Genomic DNA, 24,559 nt, shown 5'->3' with positions numbered 1-24,559 from the left:
ATTATATATGTTAGATCCCTTGAAACTTTGGGCCTTTGGATTTCTCAGGGCTTGGCTTGCACCCCATGAAGCGGAGAGAGGATTACTTTGGGAGATGTGCTTATTATAAGAGGATCGGGCTAATCCTCTGGGAGGCTTGGATTTAATATTCAAGTTTGGTCTTATCCACAACAATGTCCACTCAAATTATATATGCCCGTTCTTGTAAATACACATAAATCAGTCTTTTTTAGATGTTGAATGTCATTTAGGGCTGGAAGTGGGCCGGGCCGGGCCGGGCCAAACCCCTACCCAAGCCCGGCCCAAAATTTTTTTCCGGGCTTTGGGCCGGGCCGGGGCCCGAACAATTTTAAAGGAACGAGGCCCGAGCCCGGCCCGAGCCTGTTTGGGCCAGCCCGTATGGGCCAGCCCGATGACGAGCCCAGCCCGATCCCGAGCCCAGCCCAGTTTACAGAATTATATATTAATACATGTGTTTTTGCCGGCATGCATAAGAATTAAGAGTCGTAAATCGTGGTTGACCAGAAGGATGTCTCGCGGGAGTTGTTTTAAGACCAGAATCAGCAACAGAGTGGGTGCTGATCAAGTGAATGACCATACATGGATCTCCCTCCAGCCAATTCTCTCAGCAATCTAATTTATATAGTACAGAAAAAATAGGAATTTCCAACCAAGAATAATTTTAGGCCCCGATCCAATGGCTCCAAGTGGTTGATGAGATCAAGAAGCCATGACCCGAACCGGGAGCAACGTTTAATTTTTAAACCAACCCCTGATGAGTCGCTTTTTCCAACAGATTTGGAACCCGTGGCCCGTGAACATTCTTCAAACAACTGGTGACATTCCCCGGGGCTTCAATATTTAGTCCCACATCGCCTGCCTACAAAATAATATGTTGGTTTAAGAGACGGAAGTCTCGCGCGCCTGGTAGTCGAGCTTCGTCGTGGGAGCTTGTAACCCGAGCGAATGTAAGCGGGGGCATTAAAGTGGTTTGGTTGGGACACTTGGTCACGCTCGTGAGTCTGGGTTCACACGGTGTGAATTGGTGGCCCGCCCTTTCCAAGTTGGGTAGCGTGATGCGCGCAGAGAACCGCGTTAGGCTGGTTTCATAGAGCAATTCCCGTAAGCCCTAACCGGTTACCCAAGCTTAAGTTTTTATTCTTTTAACTTACGGTAAGTGCAATTCAGGCCGTAATCGGGCTTGGTTCGGGCCCGGGCCGGGCCAATGGAAAAACCTGAGCCCGGCCCGAAATAAAATTGAGCTTATGTTTGCAGCCCGAGCCCGGCCCGACATTCATTGGGTCTAGCCCATAGCCCGGTCCGCAGGTGGCCCGACCCGATGGGCTTCGGGCCGGCCCGAGCCCACTTCCAGCCCTAATGTCATTACATGATTGAACTGAACTGCATATGCAAGAACACACCGTCCTAGGGATGTTGGATGTCCGCTGTAGACATTCCTTGTGCCATTTAAAAAACAAATGCAGCAGTGGTGATGACCTCTTGCTTCGCTAGGATGATCATAACTTCCATATCCTATCCAATATGCAAGGCCACTCTTGTCACTTGACACGCTGGACATCCTAGCAGATGATTGAACAGCATGTGTATCCACAATTTTAAGAAAGTAGGTCTGGCCATGGTCCCCTACCCATCAATGGCAGGTTCAAAATAAAATAACTAAAATCCAGTTGTTGTTGTCGTTGTTGTTGTTATAAGCAAGCATAATTTGAATGAACATCCATTGTCTATGATAACGAGAATTGGATCCTAAATTTTGCAAAATAGATTATACATTGCCATGCAAAAGTTTGGCATGATTCCTTCCCCTGCCAATAGCTCATCAATAAGAGAAGGTTGCAACCTTTACACTTTAGGACCATTATCAGACTAGCCATTTGCCTCATAACTTATGGTTCTGCTTTGATGGACTTGTGGACTGTCTAGAATCAGTTCACCAAAGCCTTATGATACAAACCAATGTATACATTAAACGCATTTTCTGGGACATCTATTTTAGTATTTGTCCATCACCTTGACTTGGTTCTCTTCTACTGGTACATAAAGTCACTTCTGGTGGCACTTGGAAAAGTTACAGCTAGTACCTTCAAATGCTACACAATGTAACTGTATCAATACTTTGAAAGGGATATCCTGCAGGATATACAGACCCGATATTTACCTTCCCTATTCTTCAAATCCATTTGTTTGCCCTATTATTTAACTAGTCCCTGATTCATTCCAACCATCTTGTCTTCTTCCCTAATATTAAGACTAAGATCCATTCTTCAGACATCCCTGAGGCAGGAAACTAACATATCCGCAATTGAGGAATGGCTTTATGCTTCTGGTGGCTCTAGTGCCAATGCAATTAGTTTACTTATTTGTTTGTTCATTTTTAGAAGCATACCTTATAAAATTCAGGAAGACCATGCAGTCTATATATATCATCAACGATGTGAATCTGCTTAGTTATCTGCAAAATAATGAAGCCAAGAATAGTGTCGATTAGCTAATTAACCATGGATTATAATTATTCGTTATTTGCTTGCTACTCACTTTACCTGCCATAAATGCTATGATGGAGAAATATGCTGTTTGATTGAAAGATGGTAGTTGATCTAGAGTGCTTCATTGTATCGCTCATGGTTCATGTTATATTTTGTCTTCTAAAATAATGTATCGAGTTTTCATGATATTTTGCTCATGGGAAGATCAATAGTGTCTGGTTTCATTTCATTTTAGCCTCAAGAGAAGTCCATCTGCATTCTTTTGGTACAGCTCATCTCCTAGGACCAAATAATTTTAATGACATGGAGTTCTAACTTTCTATCAACTTTGGTTGAAGGATCTTTGAGATACTTAATAATAGGATAGTATCAATCATTCTAACTAGCATATAAATTAAACACCTACCCTCAATTGTGCCATAACCTCAATTTGTCATTTTGTCCATGTTTATGCTTACAAAAAGACAAGGAGAATTAATAAAAACAAGTGCCAATCTTGTTAACACTATGAATTATACCAATCTCTCTTTGTGCCATTTACCGTATGCCATGTTGGCGATAGAAAGGTTCTTTGTGATTATAGGATTGCTAGGTAACAACATGCCACGAAGAAAACGATTCAGAGATGTTGAGTTTCAGCACACATCTGTGGGATCTTCTTCCGATCAGTCCCTGCGGTCCCAGCAGCCCGACGAGCCCCAGCAGCACGAGTCCCATTCTCAGTATGAGTCCCATACTCAGCACGAGTCTCAGTCTGAGCACGTGCCACCTGCTGATTGTCCAGACATAGATGACGTGCACATCCAGGGTAATTTGAATTACGTTTTATATATTAATTTTTCTTACATTCTAATTATATTAAATAATTTACCTTTAATGTTTTAATTAATGGATATTTTATTTTATTTTTATAGATGGACTGGCAAGAGTGAGGAGGACACGAGGACCCACTCGAGCACAGGACGTGTGGAGCCTACGCGAGGATGAGAAGATCGTGGTACATTGCAATGAACTGGGGCAGCCCATCAAGAGGGCTGCAAGCATTTTATCGACTTTTCTAGGATCGGTTGCGCGGAAGGGTCAGTTGTGTCCGCTCAACTATACGAAATGGAATGAAATGCTTCCTTCGTATAAGGTTGAGCTTCTTAAAGTTATTGAGGTAAAGAATTGATTTGCTTACTATCACAATTTTATTTTTTTATTTAACATTGTTATAATATTTTTTAATTACTTTGGTGTAGAAAAAGTTTTTGCTCCCGAAAGAGAGCCATGATTGGGTGCTGAAGTCCGTCAACCGCAAGTGGAAAGAATATAGGGCCAAGTTAAAGGCGGACTGGAAGCACGATGGTATGACAGAAGAGGAGGTTGCTCGTGTTTGTCCTCCTGATGTAATCCCTCAACAGTGGAGGGAGCTTGTCCACTATTGGTTTTCCGAGAAAGCTCAGGTTGTATATATTTTTTCAATACCTTAGATTATATTCACTAATAATTTAGATTACAAATTTATATTGTTTATTCTTTTTTTGGGAAGACATATTCCAACATTGGTAGAGCTGCACGAGCCTCTCAGACTGTTCCTCATACTTCAGGCTCGATGAGTTATGCTCGACGTAAAGCTGAATTCGTAAGTTTTTTTGAAACTATTTTAAACTGTTCTATCATATAGCATATATCATGATAACTAGCTTGCCAATATACCTTTTGTTGTAGATGGATGATAACGGAAGGGAGCCTGGTAAGGTGGAGTTTTATAAAATGACTCACACCCACTGAGATGGCAGTTTTGTTCGGAAGGAGGCAAGAGATATAGTTGTATGTATTCATCTTTGAATCTTTCAACGATATTTTTATTAGTTCTATTATTGGCATACATTAATATGACTTTTTCTTTTGAGAGATATAGGACAGAGCAACAACTCTTATTTAAGAGCGCGTCGGGGAGTCATCATCATCCGACGCGACCAGTCATGTCGAACTCAGGTGCTCGCTGAATTATTGGGCCCAGAGCATTATGGTAAAGTGAGGGGTTATGGCGTTGGAGTTACCCCCACTCAGTTGTCTGCGGTGGGCATGTATACAAGAAATGCTGGAGAAGGCAGGAGCAATGCAAAAGTTAGTAAACTTCGGGCAACAATTGAAGATATGAAGGATCGCCATCAGGCAGAGTTGGCGGAGTTGAAGCAGAACCAACAAACTTTGTAGTCTCAGCTTGAGTATATTTCATCTATGTTACAGCGATTTCTTCCTCCTCAGGTAAATAACTATATGTATTCGATGACTTTACATAATTATCACTTATTTTGCATGAGTTAATGATTTTCATATTTCTAACTTCTAAAGTTTTTTTTTTTTTTTAGATTCCTGATACTTAGCTCGTAGAGATGATGATGGCGCTAAATCCGGTCCGTGATACTTTTTAGACTATTATTTAAGGAGTTTTATATGTATCTTTCTTATATTTTTCAAATTACATTGTAATTCTAAACTTATTATGTAAATTTCATCATATATGACAATATGAATTTTTTGAATGATCTTAATGCTTGTTTTGATGTAAATGTAATGCAAGTTCATTTTGCTATAATATGTATTTGTTTTTTCTTTTTTAAAAAAAAATCCACTCCCGACGCTTTAAAGCGTCGTTAAAAACCCCTCTGGCCCGTACGATTTCGCCGACGCTCTGAAAGCGTCAGTAAAAATGTTTAAGCGGCGCTATAAAGCGTCGGTAAACACTTGCCATAACCGTCGGAAAAAATCCCGCAACTATCCGCCACGCCCAGTTCTAGTTTATGCCGACGCGCTTTTGCGTCGGAAGAACATCATACGCCGACGCTTTTGTTAGCGTCGGTAAAGCTTAACTTTTGCCGACGCTTTCCCTTAGCGACGGCAAAAAACTTTTCCCCCTCCGATATCGCCGACGCTTTTGCGACGCTTTCCGTAGCGTGGGCTTGTTTTCACCGGCGCTTATAAGCGTCGGGAAAGATCTGTTTTCCTGTAGTGCATGCACCTGAGCATGAGTGGCCTGAAAAAAAAAATTGCTTCTCTCTCTCAACAAAAAAAAAAAGAAAAGAAAGCCTGAGCAGCCTTTCCATGCACACTCACTCACTCACTCACTCATGTGCGATCAGGGCAATGTGACATCAAAGCACTATTTATACAAAGGAAAACTTGCTAAATGCAATAACTATACATAAAAACATGGACGAGCACAAATATATGCGCAATACATGTGACCTCAACAATGAGTTCTTGTCGCATCGCAGCGTACTGTGCTTTGAAACAATGTTTAAGTATATCACCTATTTTTTGGTTGTCAGATTTGAATTTAAATAGATAGCTGACTTCAGATATAACAATGCTTTTATGATGCAGGTCCATGTCAGGCGATTGGAATATGAGGAATCATTTCGGTTACATAAACTTTAAGGCTATAACCCTTTGAAGAGGGACTGCTCATGCTAAACTTTAGATCCCTGATAAATTTAGCAATCTTAATCACACATATAGGTACACTTACATTGATGGACTCCATTGTAGTGTAACTGGTATTGGGCTGCTCTTTTCGGTTTCCTAGCTCCGATTCACAGTGAGGATGGCAAAAGAGGGTGGTGGTTCAAACTGCATGATGTTCTCCAGAAATACGAGGTTGTTGGCTGAGTGGGTCTAACATGAGTATTCTTAGGTGCCAATTTGGCAGCGGAGCAAGGGAATAATTTTAAGGACTCATGATTTCAAATTACTATGCCCACACCCCAGCCATGTGTGATATTTCAAACTCAAACTTCATTATTCAATTCAACCCATTGAGTATAACTTGTGGGTTTTGGTTTGGACATGCAAAACTCATTGAGAAAATCTATCCTTTCTTTTCCCTCATTTTATGACCTGGAACCCAAAAACAGTAAGTTCAAAACCCGGAAGATAATAATAACCAAAACTATCATCACACCATGCACCTAAATTCACAATGAAACTCACAAGACATTAATAGAGAACTTTGAAGATATCATGCATCTAAATTCAACTTGAATACTAGATTAGTTCATAGACACCCATACATGACCTTTACAGTTTACATTTGCCTAAGGAGATGACAATTATGTAGCTTTATAGTCTTAAAGTGGGTCCTGAGGACTCTGTGATAGTGTGATGGTTGCTGTTATCAGATATTAACCAGCCATCATTCTGGTCACACCTATTGACTTCATGCCATGGTATACGAAGGAGAACATATATCAGAAAATTCCACTTTTGATCAATTGGCACTCCATATAGATATCGCAAGATTTTCTGTTCATATAAATCATGACATACTCCTTTTTCCTTCTACATGTTTTCTTTTGCTTTCTATCTTTTTCTTGGGTGTGTGCGTGTGTGTATGCATGCATCAGTTTGTGATTTCAGTTTAATTCAAAGCAAAGAAACTGAGTAGAACATAGCATACCTTCAATTCTGATGTTATTTGCTTTTGCCTTTTGCTAATTTGAGACCAAATCTCTTTATCTCGATATATACAAATGATGGTCATTGAGCTACCATATGACACAGGAAGCTGGAATTAATTTTAAAAAAAGAACACCTCATGTGCTCTAACAGACCTCTTCAAACCTTCAGTGGCTAACTGGCTATACAAGACAAGGTATATGATAACCTGTCAATTTTCATGTGAAAATATAAGAAACTTCCTTTGACATCAATTCAAACTCTCAGAGAGCCCCCGACGAATAATTGAAAGCTTACAATGAAATACATAAAGGACTAATTTTTCACTTTCAGAAATTTCTGATGCCCCATGCCTAAATGCCCAAGTAAATATGCTTGTTGCATTTGACCTCCGTCTGACAAAACAGAAGATGAGATTATCTTTTGGGTTAAATGGAAGTCCAGAATTAATCCAATCGAATCATCATACTCTAGAATATAATTGACCTGAACCACCATTTAATATGTTCAGGACTTTGTTTAAGGTGTCGTTGGTTGCATGTAACTAGACAATTTACAAGTCTAATAATGTTGACTGGTGCTCTTCTGGTGCTTATTTTGCTGTGTCCATATGTAACTGCTGCTTTAGAAAATCGCCAAATACAGCAATCATAAACTCTGGGGAAAACAAGACGATGCCAGATGGATGGAGAGGATGCCAGTGGTTGATTTGGGTTAAACTGAGAGTGAGAGGATGCCGGATGGATTGAGAGTCTAAAAGCGGGTGGTAGCTCAAACAGCATGATGTCTGTGAAAATACGAGGTTGTTGGCTGAGTCAGTCCAAAATGATTGTTCTTACAAAATGCCAGGACAGGAATGAGGAAAGGGAAAAACACGATTTTTCTCTTGCAATGACCCCAAACTTTACTTGATTTAACCCATTGGGAATACCTAAGACGGGTTTTGGCCTGGGTCTAGAATATTTGACGAGTCAGTCGGACTTGCACATGCAACAGAAAGATTTCAATTCTAGAAAAACTAGTCCTTTGTTTTCCCTCTTTTATATGACATGAACCTATGAGTAATAACTTTCAGAACTCATAAGACATGTTAATAGCTAAATACATCAAGCCATTTTGAACCTAAACTCAACCTGAACACTGCATATTTTCAAAAGCAGACACGCATATCCAACCCCTACAGTTCACAATTGCATCTGGGCATGATTATTGTGGCTTTACAGATCTTAAAATGAGCCCAAGGAATCTCATCATTATTATTTGTGTACCTTCCATCATGCCATACATACCCATTTTCTGGTACTAGAGGAATAAATATCAAAATCCACTTTTTGTCACTTGGCATGAAATTTATACACAAGTCCATGTCCATATTAAATACCACAAGACATACAGTAAATATAAACAGCGATATATTCCTTTTTCTTTTTCCTTTTATTTGTACATGAGCAAATCAAATAGCAGAACATTGCATACTTTTGATTCTGATGCTGTTCTGCTTTTTGGTTGATTATTGGACTTTTGAAACACAATCTCTTTATTTTGGATAAATAAATGATAGCCATTGAGCTACTGTATTTCCTTATGAGCAGGAATTAATCCAAGAAAAGAATATCTTACGTGCCTCCTCATCAATATGATTCTTCTTATCATAAGTGTCAAAACAAACAACATTTGTCCATCCTGTTAATCAATTATGCAAATATCAGCAAATTCCTTTAAAATCAATTTGACCTCTAACAGAGCATAGAAGAAATTATTGTAAGGTCATAATAAATATAAATAAAGAACTACGGATATTAAATAGATATCTTTTGATTGTACCTTCAGAAATTTTTGATGGCCCATGTTTGGCCTAGTCTCAGGGTAAATGCTTTCTTGTACTTGACCTGCAACTGACAAAGGCACAAGATTTGTTATTTTTCTATGTAGAATGACAGCCCAAAAACAACTCAATTAAGCCATCCTATTCTGGAACATTACTGACCTGATTTACTGCTTGAACATAATCAGGACATAAATTAGCATGTGTTTGGTTGCATGTAACTGAATGACCTACAAGTCGGAAACATTGATTGGCAGTTTTCTGGTTTTCCTGTTGCTTTGTACAATGTAACATCAGCATGTAGTGTAATTATAGTCTGAGCGATGGCAGCTCAAAGCAGACGGTGGCATTTATCAGAGACACTTGGATGTAACTGGAGTTGCTGTTCTTCCAGCTCCACACAACTCCATCTACCAGAGTTCAATTACCAGCAACCAAACTGGCCCTCGTAGATGCCAATTCCAACAATTTTTTTATGATATAATGCAACTAATGCTTTCCCAATCCAGTTGGATGAAAAACAATGCAAGTGAGAACTTCTGAAAAAAAAACTTGGAGGGGTTCCAGCTCATTGTATTTTTCCTGCAAAGTGCATCTTTTCTCCAAACCCAACTACAGATAAACTCCTTTCTTTTATAACCTCTCGTATTCTTCAAGAAGATCTCCATATCAGATCATCTCCTTGACAAAGCATGAACATATGAAAAAGATAAAGAATGACCAAGTAAATCCCCCTCCTCATCATGCATATGTCATGCCTTATTTTGCACAAAACTTGATATCCCCATGGCTTTGCAAATGTCCAAGACAGTTCAGCCTCACAGGAACCTATGCCACACATGCATGGTTTTCTTTCAGCTGCCCAAGCTGGCTCACTTGTCGGCCAGGAAAGCATAGTGCATTTGCATCATGATCACCAATCCACGATCTTCTAAAAGACTTGAAGTAGCTGGTTCTCTCATCCAATATATTCAAGTTGCAGTTACCTAAGAAAATAATTACAATTACATGGTCTGGAATTATTCCCTCCACCTTCATTGACTCCAACAACTCAACAAATTGACTTTCATTTTTGACAGACTCAGAGTTGATAGAGTTCCGCACAACCATTTCTCTTGCTAATTGCTTGTTAAGTCCATCCCATGAATTGTCTAGAGCCATTGAGTTCTTTAGTGACACATCAAACCTGCAATCATTTTGAACCACACAAGAATGGAAGGATGTTTGAAGCATCCGGGAAGCAGCACTAGTATAAAGGTTCATGATATCCACATAACCATGGTGATCTTCTTTTACTCCATCCAAGTTGAATAATGTAATAGCTTTAACATTCTCCCTTCTATCTCCAACCTGTGAAAAACCAGCAATCATGGAATTGCACATCTCATCTTCTCTTATTGACATCTCGTCAAGAGTTTCCCTTTCTCTGTCCGCATCTCTAGACTTCATATACATGCCTCCCAAAGCATTGTCAATGTAGACATCTGAAACTAAACCCATCTTTATAATGGAAGCATGAATTTGTTTCCCAAGATCAATTGCAGCCATATCAGCACATCCTCTAAGTATTTTAGCGAAGATAACCGGGTTAGCACGTAAGCCACTTTGTTGCATCTGATAGAACAATCTAAGAGCTTCGTTGCTTCCTCTATTCTGCATATAGCCCAACATCAACGTTGCATATGAATCCCTATTCCACCTTTTCATGCTGTGAAAGCATTTACATGCACTGGATATGCATCCACATCTGACATAGAGGTTTATGATTGCATTTCCAACGATAACATCCGAAAACTCAAAACCACTCTTGACAATACGACAATGAATCTGCTCACCCAGCCCCTTTGATCGTATATCGGCACAAGCACCAAGGACAGTAGAATAGCTGAATTCGTCAGGGATCAAGCCAGATTGATACTCCTTGGTGAAAAGTTCAAGAGTTTTCACCGGTTGAGAATTCCAGCAATACCCAGCAAGCATGATATTAGTTAAGATCAGATTTTGTGAAAGAGATGAGTAAGAAAACAGCCTAGAAGCACTGTCGATGTACCCACACTTTGCATACATGTGAAGCATAGATGCATTCATAAAATCAGAAGATTCAAACCCAAGTTTCAGAGCCAAAGCATGGATCTGCTTGCCCTTATCTATGTCAAGAAGACCTGTGCAAGCAGTTGTTACTGTGACTACAGAATGCTGGTCCAATTGTATGCCAGTTTTCATGAAAGCATGAAAAGTCTCAAATGCTTCCTCAAACTGAAGATTATGAATGAGACCTGCCATAACTGCCGTCCATGAAACTACATCACATTCTGGCATCCTATGAAAGACTGAATTTCCATCGGCCATCTCTCCAAATCTAATGTACATGGAAATCAAAGCATTGCCAACTGAAAGGTAAGAGAACTGTCCAGTTTTCAGGATATGACTGTGGATTTGCCTGCCTTCAACCAGACAAAGACACAAATTTAGAATGGTAACCAAAGCTCCCTGCTTTGGACTCCTGTCCAAAACAAGAAGTTCTTCAGCAAGCTTCACAGCTTCTACTCTGTGACCATGAAATTGATATCCTGAGATAAGTAGCGAATATAAGGATGCATCAGGTTTCTTAACTGCACTAAAGAGCTTGCCCATATAGTCCACTTCTCCGAGCTTGGTTAGCAATCTGACAAACTCAGCAACCACGTAGCTGTCAGCATCCAATCCGTTCTTAATAGAGTAGACATGAAGACATTTACAAAAATCAAACGTCTCCAAAACTGAAGCAGCACTGGCAACTATTCTCAAAGTCACCAAATCCATAAGAAACCCTACTCGACACATCTCCCGGCAGAGCTCCGCAGCCTCTATGAAGAGGCCATTCATTACATAGCCAGAAATCATAGCATTCCAAGTGACCGGGCTCTTCACAGGAATTTCGTAGAACATCTTCAGGGCGTCATCCAAACTCCCACATTTTGCATACATACTTACAAGCCCAATCTCTACAAATCTATCAAATCCCAACCCACTTTTAATCACCAGTCCATGAATCAAGATGCCCAAATCAAGAATCCCAGACATCGAACACCCCTTTAATGCTGATGATATCAAAAAGTGGTTGGGCTTTAAGCCGCTTTGGTACATTTTCCTGAACAGCCCACATGCCTCGAGATCGAAACCGTGGGCAGCATAGCCTGAAATCAAAGTGCACCAAGATATATGATCTCTCTCGGGCATTCCATCAAACAGCTTGACACAGCTATCGAGCATCCCAGTTTTTGAATACATATCCAACAACACGTTCGAAACCAGGAGATCTGATTCGAATCCCAATTTGATCAGATGAGCGTGAATTGAACCTCCTAGAAGGAAACCCTTAGATCTGATGCATTTTCTGAGCAAATTAGTGTATACCTGGGCGTCGGAAGCGTGGAAGATTTGGTCGAAGGGGCCTAAGATCTCTAAGACATCGCTCATGGTTCCGCTGTTGCGAAGGGGGACTCTGTGATTGTGAGTGATTAGTTTGTTGAGATGGGAGGAAGAGAAGGTCCCACATCGGTTAATTTGGGGAGGGCTTCAGGTGGTGGAGAGATGGGGTGGTGAGGAAGCCTGCGAGGGAGGCATGGAAGATGGACCTTAACATAAGATTGGAGGTGGGATTTGGGTGCAGTGGCGGTGTGTGCCGCTGAAATTAGTGATGGGGCATGGTCGGGAGATAGAGAGAAGTAGTAGGGGTCGTTTCTCAGGGCGCGAGATTTTCAAAACCTCTCAGATCCCATCAAAACCATAAAAGAAAAAGGAAAAAAAATCATTCAAGTCATAAGGAGCCACTGCAACTACCGTTAGAAATTGTAAGACGTGATCAAATCATTAAAAGAACAAAAAAAATGATAAGGAGTACGGCTGTAAATTGTAATGGTTCCCAAAGAAGCTTGGTCATAACTCTCAAATATGTTCTCCATCATGCTCTCATGCTCCCCACCATGTTCGATCCGGAAGCGACGGCCGGAAGCAGAGTGAGCGACTTTCTAGTTTCCGGAGAACCCAGGTGGGATGTTGAGTGGATTCACCTCCTTTTCAGCGACGACCTAGCCGAAAGGGTACTGGCCACACCTATACCTCTTGAGAGGATGGCAGATAGGAGGGTGTGGAGCTCAACTAGGAGGGCGAAAGTTACGATTAGTGATTTCCAGGCGATAGTGGACACAGGGTCTGCACGCCGGCTGAAGGGTCGCTTGATTTGGCGGTTACGTGTACACCCACGTGTTGCTCTGTTTCTGTGGCGAGTGGCATAGGGCATTCTACCTACCAGAGGGATTTTGGCGAGGAGGGGGGTCCCAATACCAGCTGACTGCGAGGAATGCCTAGAAGAGGAGGAGACCACCGGTCCACCAGTCACGTTCTGTTTACATGCCGGCGGGCGCATCAGGTGTGGAACCCCGTAGCAACCCGCCAGCAGTCTTACATCTCTACTGAGGCCTTTTTGAGTCAGGTGAGGAACTCAGCTCGGAGATTTAACATGGCAGATAGGGGAGTAGTATAGGCTTATGTGGCATATCACATCTAGTTGGACAAAAACGCGAGGATATTTGAGGGTAGAGGATTTTATCCGAGATCGGTGGTTGGTAGAGCTTTTGCACATGCAACCGAGCTAGTGAGCGCTGCAACTGACTTTTCATCTGGAGATGACAGGGATATCTGAGGCTCCTCTTTGGCTCCTCCCCTGCATAGGTATGCGATGATACTATTAGTATCCTAGGAGCTCCCACCCCTTGTTTCTCTCAAGGTGAATTTCGATGGCAACGTAGCAGAGGGCGGTAGCAGATGTGGCGTGGGCTTTGTGATCAGAGACCACGACTTCAGATTGATTGTGGCCGGAGGCCGGCACACATTTGATGGATCCATCTATGTGGCGGAGTTGCACGGGGCATGGGAGGATCTTATATATGCTAGAGTACACCTACATGCCCGATGGATTCTTCTAGATGGTGACTCGACCACAGTGGTGGACTGGATTCGCTGCCGATAGGCCAGGTCAGACTTGCACCCATTACTCCGGAACTTCTGGAGCATAGGGGAGGAGTTAGATTTACTTCAGGTTTCACATGTATTTCGGGAGGCGAACAGGGTTGCGGACTGAGTCACCTCCTATGCAGCCCACCATTCTGGTTTTACATTTTGGGGTCCCTCCGATCATGTGCCGCAAGCATTAGATCGTGTTTTACTTTGCGATAGTTTTAGGCTCTCTCATCGTTGTATGTAGTGAGAAGCTGGTTCACCAAAAAAAAAAAAAAAACCGAGCCTTTTATTCAAAAATTTTAATGAACTTCTCTTGCTTATTTTGTTGCTTCTGGTGTGCTTTCAGTTGTAACTTCAACTAGAAAGAAGGGAAAGAGGAAGAAGGGGGAAAAGGACTACTTTGTTTCTAAAGTGGAGAAAGGTGTTAAAGCTTAAGTACTTGGTTTTGACAAGGTATTTTGACAATCATTGGTGGCAGTTAGATCAACATGATATTTTTTATGGCCGCACTATATTTAGCATGCTAATGGATGTTGATGCTTTCGGTAGGCATGGATCCATCAAAAACCAGGCCAAAGAGGATTGTGTTTATAATTTACGCCTGTAGCTTAGTGAGGAGTCCGAGACCCTATCTTAAATTTCAATCAGATCAGGAATAAATTACACAAAATCAGACAGGATTGCTCTTCTTATCTGCCCATCAAGTTGCATCTGTTTCGAGCAATATGTGAACTGCTCTTTATAGACATCCAATGACCATCTCAAGTTTATTGTGAGCTCAAAACCATCGAGCAGACCCTCCAGAATATCTGAATAAGTTTCCCCAATCTTGAGAAGTTTTGGTGATTGGCTAGAATTTTCAGGCATAACAAGAGAATGCATAACAGAAGTTTCCCCAATCTTTCATATCCTGAGCCAGAACGCTGCAGTCTGAGGGATATGCCCCAGCCAAGCAGAGCCCTCCCAAACTAATCATCCCTAAGAAACCCATCCCCCATATTAATCATCCTTAAGCTGCCCATCCCCAAAATTAATCATCCTCCAAAACAGAAACATGCCCCATGCACAGCCTCAGCTAACAACTAAAGGTTGTACCTTCACCTCGACAGGCGCTCTTGAAGGGGAATGACAGACATCGTCCAGTTGAGCCATCGGTGTCGAGCTCGGCAACATCCGGTTGCAGCGCAGCAACCCTCCAGGGACATCCCTGCCTGCCACAGAACAGCCTTCCGCTAAATAGAAATGACCACTAGTACAAATATTCAAGCAAGCACATTCTCTCATTGAATTTTCAGTCAACTGACATAGTTTTACAAAAGTTCATTCACAAACCAAAATAGTAACCACATAATGGGCAATGAATAAACTAAACAGCAAAACCCTAACAAAAATATTATGCACCCCAAAACTGACACCAGTGACAAAACAACGAAAGATTACAGTAAACTTCTAGACGACATAGTGGAACCTTAAACATGCACATAAGCGTCGCGACATTCACTAAAACTTTATAGTACACCAGAAGGTACCGAACATGCCTTGAAACCCCTGTGATTGCATGACACTTCCTCAGTCAGTGTTCTTGCCTCTCTCCATGCTTAAGTTCACATGATAACTTTCTGTACGGTCTCACCAGACAGGCAACGGACTGAAGATATGCTACTTACTGGAGCTGCTACTTTTGAAAAATTCAAACCCGAGAAAATCTGCTGAGACTTTCAATACTAACAGGCATCGTATGGTAAGACACTTTTTATAAATAACAAATACAGCTATCAATTATTGCAACTATCCAAAAGGATTTCCCCCAACAGGAGCAAAGGAATTTGGAGTGCCTGGTTGGTAGCTTCTAGCAGCTGAATGTGGATCCATGCCTGAAAAGCCAAATGCAGCACCCTCAGTGCCCAAACCTCCAATTCTTTGAGGCCTGCAATCATTGTACATGTACATTCAGTGTAACATGAGCATGTTTCCTCAGAAAAAAAAAGGAGATATATTTCACACAATCTTAAGTTAAATTTCTGCATGTTAGCATCCTCGAGTCAGGCTATTTTAAGTTTGGAGATAGAGCGTGCAGAAGATCATATTCCCAAAATCTGACATTACTTCCAGCATTTTTGTGTAGAATGGCACAACTATTGGCATCTAAAGAGCTGGTTAGGAAACAGATAAACTTTGAATATCAATCACAAGAAGGAGCTATAGGATGAATGTTTGACCATTATAATACTAGGCAAAAATGTGATTTGGTACTGACTGTAACAGATTTATTTTTTTTAAAAAAAAGAAGGTTTCAAAAATGAATATTATTTGAAGAAATATATTGTGGAAGTACTTCGTATTTTCATGATTTTGATCAAGACAAGATATATCACTATACTATTGCAACCTGAATGAAGGTTAACTTGGTAACCTGTGATGACCTTTTGGCAGATCCATTTGATCACCGGAGAAATTCAAAAATTAAAAAGCAGATCACATCATAGGACTTACACCACAGGAAATGCATTATTAGGTACTTGATGGGGCATGTTGTTCACAGTCTGTTGCATCATGTAGGAACCTGTCGGTTAAACCAAGTCATCAGCACCAACAAAAGAGAGTATTAGGCAACTCAAGTAACTTGCATCAGCAAAGAAAACTGGAAGGCAACAATAAAATCTTACTTGGAGTCACAGCTGATGGATAAGATGGTCGTTGTGGGGGCACCCATTGTGGGGAGGGGGACCCCAAGCTGGAAGTGCGCAACAAGTTCGAAGCGTTATTCATGGCCATGTTTGGTAATGCTCCTTGCAAGGAGGTCAAAGAAGGGAACTACACAGAAAAAAGAGCAACCCCTAATTCAACACTGTGAAAAATTCGCCAAAGCAGGCTTCAAAACCTCCAGCGAGAAAATAATAGCCAAATAACAAATTAAACTAAAGAGTCTTCATTATTTAGATTTGGTCCGCCACCATGCGTTTTGAATTTATAGCACAAATATGTTGGCTATGCCCAAGGAACATGGTAGGTCATGACTTCCTGATCGATATATCTGATGATATAGTCCACAAGACCGAATAATGTTGCAAGAATACAAGTCAACTATTTAATGGCATCAAGAATAGGAGGTCAACAAGAGTATGATCCTGATAATATCGGCCACTGAAAATGATAATAGGAGTTTTCATTTAAAAAATTCAGTTCATTCCTGAAAAATCAAAATGTCTGGTGGAACAAACCCATTTCCACTGAAAGGCATCCTGAGGATTTCCAGTAGAATCAAACTTCTGATATTAAACAAAGACCAGTTCCTGACAATAAGGCCATCACTAACAGGTGCTCAAATAGAACCTAACACCACAAAGTGACTGAAAACTTAAATGATGTATTGAACATTTTCTCCATAATGCTACTGTGTAATGACAAATATATTGAAAAATGAAATTTACATACTGTGGAAGCATGAGGTAGTTTTGGCTCATTGATGAGATCAAATGGATTTGTAGATTTTGATGAATGATGATACATTGGCAATGTCTGCAGCAGAAAATACCATACACAAGCCACCATCAGAAACTAGACACATTTGAAGCAGAAATTATTGATCAACCCAGATGACAAGGAGCTGAAGCGCATACTGCTGCATTTGGATACTGCATGACATACACCATGCCAGGATGTGGACCTGTCTGCCAACCTGGAACTTGTGCAGGTGCAGGCGGGTAATGTGCGGTAAAAAGATCCTGAAGATGATTTGATACCAGAAGAAATGCTAAGAGCATGAAGGCAAGGACAAGAAATTATATCAAAATGATTACCTCTGGAAGTTCTCTTCTCCCTCTAGGTTTAGCCTCTAAGGAAGCAGGTTGTAATGAAATTCCAGAACTGGTTTCATGAGGTGGTATCGTTACAGCCTGCGAAGATTGCCCAGTTGGAGCAGCCATAGGTCCTTGTGAGTTTGATGAACCCCAAAACTGCTAGGACCATTCACAGAAAAGCAACTAAATAGATTATCATATTAATAATAATCACAATTTTTATAGCTTAGATAGAAACTTACCTGGTTGTTCGGAGCTCCCATGGAAGGTGCATTATATGATGGATTAATAGACTTAACATCAGCAGCTGGGTATACCGAAAGAAGTTGTTGGTTCGCAGTTGGCCATTGCCCTCCACTATTTGTTTTAAGAAAGGAATCAACTCCTGCAACAGACGAGGTTGAGAAGTTGGCTACAGGTGCAGGTACAGGAGCTGACAGTTCAGCCAGTACAGATTCAAGAGGGCTTGCACTTGAAGCTGCCTGAGGTATCTTTTGAGGGGCAACAACATCAAAAGATGCCCAACCTCCACCCATTAACAGGTGGAGAGGCAGTTTCCTGAGGCGCAGATTGTTGCGATGCTCCAGCAGGAGGAGGTTCAGGATCTGTGCTAAAATCAATCAAACTACCAGAGTTCACCCTCTTCAATTCCACAGAATTTCCAACACTGGATCCCCTGCTGCTTGAAGGTGCAGTCGTCTGAGATAAACCATAGAAAGAATAAGTCTCTCATATATTGACTACCCAGAAGTAACACAAAAAACACAAGCTTCAACATCCAGAGAGCACAGTTTCTCCCAGCAGTTGACGAAAATAGGTGAAAAATTAGCCAAAGATGGAGAACTTGTTTTTTGAACATTAATTAAGAAGGGGCAAAAACGAAATAAAAAAAAAAAAATCAAATGTCCTCACACCCCCAAACTCGAAGAAAATCAATCCACAGTTATGCAGTATGATCCAACTACAAACCATTTTCTGAGGTTACCTATGTACAGGTTAACAGATTTCTCAACATCCTGGTAAGACCTGCTGATGAAGGGTACAATTATGGATCGGGTCGCCTACGTTGTTTAACATGAGACATGCAATTAGCATTGGACAATCAATTTCTCATAATATCATGGTGAGTCATGTAGCAATAATTTATAAATGGGCATGCACAAGGCTCCCGCCACAATAGGGTCTCACAAGGGTCAGCCTTGCCCTTATGCATGGAGAGGCTATTTCTATGTTTCAACCCCATGGACACCCAGGTCAAATGAAGCAACCTTACCATTGCACCAATGTCCGCCCTCTATAATTTGTCTTAAAGAAATTCTTAGCCCTGATACCACGTAATTTGAGAAAAAGTATTTTGAAGAATTGCAACAGTGCAATGTAAGACTGAATGAGATAGCGTGGGTCTCTTACAACAGAGACCAGACAAGGACCCAGCTAGGCAAAGACCTCAATTTCTGGCAATGAATAGGTAAAGAGCATGAGAAAACCTAAAAGAACCCAGATTGGTATTAAAATAACAGGACTTTGTTGACTGAGGATTATTATCAATGACAAAGTAAATTTACAAAGCCAAATTATAACAGATCAACCTTTTCATATCATGCCTTTGGTGATAAAACAAAGTTAAAGAAAATCATTGAATTAACATAGCATTCTATCCCATCCACAGGTTCATCAGCAATAACACGGTTAAACAAAATCAAAAAATGCATTAACATTTTTTTTGGTGGGAAAAGTTATGTATTAACATACAAACCTAATATAGCTTCATATTGTTTTATCCGCACTCTTTTTTGAGAAAAAATCCCATGCACGCACAGTATCATACATGCAGCATGTAATATGTACCAAAACAGTCAACATTTATAGGATTCCAGTTTCTAAAATGTCTCTATTGAAAGGCATGCATCCATCACAATTTTATTGTGAAACTAGTTTCAGTCTGGAGTTGTTTTAATGTAGGATGTGTATCTTCAATAATAATAATCAGAAATGACAATAAAATCTAAGAGGACAATGTGTCTAAAATATCATATATTGACCTATAATGGTCCTAAACAGAGTCCAGCATCATAAGCTGCCCAAATCAACGTAGATTGATAAGAAATCTGTCCTAATACATCTTCAGTGTCCTTGACATAAGATAGATCATGTTTTCATTTTATTAAATGAACCAAACATCAATTTGGAATGCTACCATTACATGCAAAGTACATGCATAAGACCATGGATGAAACCAAGTATACAGCTTGTGAAGTAGCAATCCTTGAATGTTAGAAAACAAGTTTGCAGCTATTCATGACAGTAATTGCTTTTAGCTCGGCATAGCTTTTCATTAAAAGCAAGAAATGAGCAAAAATCATCCAGAAATGATTTCTACCAGCGCAGATACATGGGTAATAAATCTTCCTTAAATCACCGGAATTTTACCTGTGCTGGTGCAGGACTAACAGCGGCCTGGATTGTGTTTAATTTAGGTGGCTCATTAATCTGAATCGATGGAATATCACCACCTAGAATATCTCTGACAGGTCGAACCATGGGAGGACTAGGTAGATTAAACATCTTTCTGATGGCTTGGCAAACTCCCCTCTGGCCTTGGATTTCCATCTGCAGACCAGCGATCTTCAAAATTCCGGTTTTGGCTTCCATTCCCAGTTTTTATCATCTCGATGCTTCACATCTACCACCTTGAGGGGTGCAGGGCTTCTCTTGTAATCTCCTTGATCATATCCAGGACTTCTAGAACCAGGCCGTTCACCATAACGGCGTTCATAAGTATCCTCGTAAGGTGGACTTCTTGAGACACCCCGATAGGAATCTTCCCTTCTGTTCTCATAAGTATCTTCCCTATCACCCTGCATCATACATATTGCCATCTTGTTTTAACAATGGGTGTAACCATCATACACAAAACTGTCGAAGACACCTGAGAAGGATTCTTCCCATGACTACCAGCGATAATATAGAAGCAAACATTATAAGATCTTATTCAAAGTATTCAAAAACCACCTTCACATTTGGAGGCCTGTTAATGCTCCTTTCCCCAGTATACCTCCGATCCACATAAACATGCTTGATGAAATCTCTGAGCTTATCAAGATTGCTGAAACCAAAAGAAAGGATCAGCTTCACCAATTATGCAGATTTCAAGATGGCAAACCTTGGATCAGCAATAAACCTGCTGTCAGGAACATAGTGACGCTGTGGATCCCATTCTTTGAAATAGATTTCCTTAGCACGCTGTTTTTTATTAAAAAAGGAAAAGATAGTAAGAAAATCACTAACTAATATAGAAGCACAGGTTTGAACATAATGGTGCAAATGCACATTACCTCATTCCCTCCTTCTTGAAGGGCACGAACTTCTTGTGGAGTAAATTTGGCCATCGATATTGATTTCACACGGTGGGTGAACTCTCGACTTCAATATATATATATATATATATAAAAGAGGCATCGTGAAGTCAGCATAGAAACAGATGACTTAATTTTACCAGTCATTCCTATCATATCATACTCAAAAGTCCATCATCCAAGGGAATCAGGAATCTAAGTCAATTGAATGTCAATCATCACAATAAAATATATCATGTATCATGTATTATATACTGTGAACATGTACGACAAGAAACAATAAATGTTAACGGCAAATAAAAAAAGAAAAGCCAAAATGAGATGCCAATCAATACTTACTGTAAGCCACTACAATTTGTGCAAATGAAAGTCCAGAAATTTGTGCATACATATTGCGGTCCCTGTTCACAGAAGCATATTAGAAAATAATCTTTTGTAAGGTGCATATCTGCATATCAAGAATGCTTTCTCCGTACGGAGTTTCAATAAAGTTAGATGATAAGCATGCTGAACAGAAAAAACAACATAAAAGGGCAAGCCAGTAAATCTCAGTAATTTATAAAATTGGGATCTCATTTGCAAAGTAATCGCCCTTTCATCAGTGCAAAAGTCAAGATGATCTCTCATCAGCATTATGTAAATAAACTTCTACCGAGGAGAAACAAACATAGGGCTGAGGTCACATGTCACTTTCTCATGTTATCTAGACCCCAAAGTAACTTGACACCATGCTTGGAGGACAATTCCGTTTTGTCAAGACATCAAAGTTGAGGCTAACCCTTAGAGGTACAGTAGCCCAAAGAAACCCTATCTAGAATTAGAATATTCAAGCAACTTCCGTCATGTTCAATACCAAGACAAACTTTAGGTTGAATGAGAAAGTTATGTCCATTTTACAGGAGCGTTGTCCAGTTGAAAGTCACTAACAAAGTCGCAAAAAACTATGATTTTGCCATTCATTGCTAGTTTGACTGAAGTTCAAATTTAGACTGCTTTTTGGGTCTGTTTTTCTTACTTTTCTCTGTTGAAAAAGGTTGTAGGTCGAGGAAGAGTTCCTATTAGAATTAGAAAAGGTTTTTTCCCTCATTATATCCTGAGTCATATATGAATTAGGCAAGAGTCCTAAGAGTTGAAGGGCCTTTTATTATAATGCCCGTGCCCTATTTTCTTTTGCATACAGAGCTGAGGTAATAAGATTTGAGAAATTCTCTTTATATTCTTGTGCAGTCTAAGACCGCATCAGAGGCTTGTGATTCAAGGCTATGGTTAATTTCAAGATGAAGAGCTTGGTGAGAGACTGACAACTTTGATTAACTTCTAGTGAAGATTTTAATGCACAGTAACCAAAATTTGTGAAGCTAGAGGTTGAGACCGAGCATCCAGCAAAAGACAGAGTATAGGGTAACCCCTGTACACCGATTGGGAATATCTTCTAAACCCTTTTACCCTCTTTCTTGCTTCCACTTAAGCAATTCCTTTATTTATTACTATTTGTTGTTAATTTTATATTTTACTACATGCATGCAAGAAAAGAGAGAACTCCATCCTTACTGATCCAATTAGAAGAAAAAAAGAGAATTCTTCACCCATACCTCTCAAAAGAATAACAACAAACAAGAGAATTCATGAAAGTAGGGTTTCAAAGTCCCCTTTCTTTCGTTAATTCTATGATAAACTTGCTTGCCAATGCCTCTGTTTATACTAGTGAGAAATCATCCATACAAATCCACATCAAATTTCTCTTCTAGTTAAAGAAGTTTAAAATTTTTCTAAAATAGACATAACTAGCAAAAAAGACAATGAAAAACTAAAGAAAATCCTCCTGGAACTAGCTTCTCCAACTTCTACATCAATGTCTTTAGCCGCTTCGTCTAATTCTTCTTGGAGTCGACTTATGCCCCCATCAAGTGTTTCCCAAAAAGGAAACTTTTAGTTTGCCCACCACGTTTTTGAGGTCCAAACAAGGAGATTTTACCCCCTCGGCTGCTCTATGCATAAGACCAGTTAGGAGTACAAGGCAGCATCATAGATCTCAAAATGTTACCCAAAATCATCAAAATAAACTCAATTAGACATTGTACAGTGTGTTATGGCACTCGAAATGTTTAATGTAATTTTCCTTTCAATACGGCATATCTTGCTCCCATAACCCTTACAAAGCCTTAACTTGTAATAGTCAAAATAGTCACATCGAGCCTAATGATCTTCCTAGATCACTTACCTGCATCAACCATACTGCCACATAACATGATTTGAAGTCTTATATTGCAAAATTATAGTTTACATACCAAGAGTTTTCTAGTATCTTTCCACATCCTTTTTTCCCTTCCATTTGTCAACGGGGCATGACGATACTTCTCCGTAATTATAATCATATGTTTTGCACTAGCTCACATACAAGTCATTAATCATGGTCATTTTACCAAAAGCCTTATCCCTACGTACTAAGATATAGCTTATGATTAAAAAGCTAAAAAATTTTGATTATGTAGTGAGGCAGCCACACTGCGCCATCAATATGAATTCCAGAACTGAAACATATGTATCGGCTATATTTATGGATGAATGGTTAAATGAGACAGAAAAACAGAACAAAGTTAAGGTACCAATTTAAAGGTAGAGGTCCTGGAATCTCAGCAGTCAGCATATACTTTCAGATGAGATGGTTATAGCAGTACATCAAAGAGCTACACAGCAAATATACATAAAAAAAACTACTAGTTCCAGGAAAGATTGTCTGTAATTTAGAAACACTACATCATGAGGTCTCCATATACATCCAGTGCAATACACTTTCCAGCGACACCAATAATACTGCTAGTTCTATGCACCACTGATGACACCTAAATGCCCCACTAAAATGAACCATTTCAAAACATATGAGCTGATATAGTGGAGCAATGCCAGTCGTCAGGCACAAAACCAGACCAACCAAAGCCAGACACTGTCTACAACTTACATAGTTCTAAATGGAAAGATATAACCGTGAAACATTTGGAAAAAGAAAAAGAAACTTGACTTTAGGTTCCTGGTCATGACTTTTTTCACACTAAACCATGTATTTTCAAAAGTAGAACTCAATCATCTTCAACATATAACATCATAATTTATCAGCATGGGCGCATGCAAAACTAAAGATTAATTCTTCCACATGATTTCAGATATGTTTGTGTGATGGAAGAGTAGAGTCAATAAAGAAATGACTACAATTCGCAGATCATTAAAGAAGATTGAAAAGAAAAACCTTACCAGACTGTTGCAATTGATGCATCTCCGATTCGCAGGGAGCTTCAGAAGCCCTCGTATTATTTTCTCGTTCTTCTCGTCCTCTTTCATCCGATTTGCCATTTTCTCCTGAGGATCCCCCTATTTCCTTTAACAATCCCAATCGCAGTCAAGATCCAAACTCAGAAGAAAAGCGTGACTTAATAACCAAGAAACCAAACTGCATCCATGAAATCAGAGCAGATCATCGAGAAAATAAAAGAAAACTCAAAAAAGAATCATGGATTGATGCAACTCGACGAGTAAAACTACGAATCCCCGAGATCTGAAACACAATTCCTCTCAAACAAAGAAGCCCTCGAAGGATCTGAGAGCGAAAAGAGCGACGAACGAAAAGGAATT

At 40.1% G+C, this 24,559-nt stretch overlaps 2 protein-coding genes and 1 long non-coding RNA gene across 5 annotated transcripts; 1 reads left to right on the top strand and 2 right to left on the bottom strand.

Moving 5' to 3' along the window:
• Nucleotides 1-3,876: 3,876 nt before the first annotated feature.
• LOC120109629 lies at nucleotides 3,877-4,476 on the top strand. Its single transcript, XR_005510445.1, has 3 exons — nucleotides 3,877-3,952; nucleotides 4,039-4,131; nucleotides 4,218-4,476. It is a non-coding gene; the product is annotated as an uncharacterized LOC120109629 (long non-coding RNA).
• A 3,868-nt stretch (nucleotides 4,477-8,344) lies between these two features.
• LOC103717576 (pentatricopeptide repeat-containing protein At2g13600-like) lies at nucleotides 8,345-12,767 on the bottom strand. Of its 2 annotated transcripts, none has more exons than XM_039123396.1 (4): nucleotides 12,172-12,767; nucleotides 8,938-12,074; nucleotides 8,775-8,845; nucleotides 8,345-8,633 (listed from the first exon to the last, which is right to left on the bottom strand). In XM_039123396.1, exons 1-2 carry the CDS (start codon nucleotides 12,311-12,313, stop codon nucleotides 9,604-9,606), a joined length of 2,613 nt encoding a protein of 870 aa, XP_038979324.1. In that variant the 5' UTR covers nucleotides 12,314-12,767; the 3' UTR covers nucleotides 8,345-8,633; nucleotides 8,775-8,845; nucleotides 8,938-9,603. The 2 variants fall into 2 exon arrangements, with proteins under 2 accessions (XP_038979324.1, XP_038979325.1); XM_039123397.1 differs by having other exon boundaries at nucleotides 8,346-8,633; nucleotides 8,775-8,839.
• Nucleotides 12,768-15,035: 2,268 nt separating this feature from the next.
• LOC120103987 lies at nucleotides 15,036-24,553 on the bottom strand. 2 transcript variants are annotated; one of them, XM_039123399.1, is made up of 13 exons: nucleotides 24,182-24,553; nucleotides 21,272-21,333; nucleotides 20,912-20,999; nucleotides 20,758-20,819; nucleotides 20,589-20,682; nucleotides 20,007-20,434; nucleotides 17,819-18,275; nucleotides 17,577-17,735; nucleotides 17,397-17,501; nucleotides 17,212-17,295; nucleotides 16,443-16,590; nucleotides 16,270-16,339; nucleotides 15,036-15,703 (listed from the first exon to the last, which is right to left on the bottom strand). In XM_039123399.1, exons 7-13 carry the CDS (start codon nucleotides 18,110-18,112, stop codon nucleotides 15,565-15,567), a joined length of 999 nt encoding a protein of 332 aa, XP_038979327.1. In that variant the 5' UTR covers nucleotides 18,113-18,275; nucleotides 20,007-20,434; nucleotides 20,589-20,682; nucleotides 20,758-20,819; nucleotides 20,912-20,999; nucleotides 21,272-21,333; nucleotides 24,182-24,553; the 3' UTR covers nucleotides 15,036-15,564. The 2 variants fall into 2 exon arrangements, with proteins under 2 accessions (XP_038979327.1, XP_038979328.1); XM_039123400.1 differs by having other exon boundaries at nucleotides 17,577-17,732.
• Nucleotides 24,554-24,559: the final 6 nt, after the last annotated feature.

Source organism: Phoenix dactylifera, unplaced genomic scaffold (assembly GCF_009389715.1).
Source record: "Phoenix dactylifera cultivar Barhee BC4 unplaced genomic scaffold, palm_55x_up_171113_PBpolish2nd_filt_p 002524F, whole genome shotgun sequence".
Classification (NCBI taxonomy): domain Eukaryota; kingdom Viridiplantae; phylum Streptophyta; class Magnoliopsida; order Arecales; family Arecaceae; genus Phoenix; species Phoenix dactylifera.
This window is presented reverse-complemented; position numbering and strand designations above follow the sequence as displayed.

What these genes read in the sequence shown, in the direction of transcription:
- LOC120103987 (XM_039123399.1), bottom strand. Translation starts at nt 18,112, where the DNA reads ATGGGTGGAGGTTGGGCATCTTTTGATGTTGTTGCCCCTCAAAAGATA. An exon ending in TCCATCAGCTGTGACTCCAA is followed by an intron (nt 16,340 to 16,442) that starts GTAAGATTTTAT and finishes TTTAACCGACAG; the next exon opens with GTTCCTACATGATGCAACAG. An exon ending in AATAATGCATTTCCTGTGGT is followed by an intron (nt 15,704 to 16,269) that starts GTAAGTCCTATG and finishes CAATGATTGCAG; the next exon opens with GCCTCAAAGAATTGGAGGTT.
- LOC103717576 (XM_039123396.1), bottom strand. Translation starts at nt 12,313, where the DNA reads ATGTGGGACCTTCTCTTCCTCCCATCTCAACAAACTAATCACTCACAA. An exon ending in TCCACGCTTCCGACGCCCAG is followed by an intron (nt 12,075 to 12,171) that starts GTATACACTAAT and finishes GATTCGAATCAG; the next exon opens with ATCTCCTGGTTTCGAACGTG.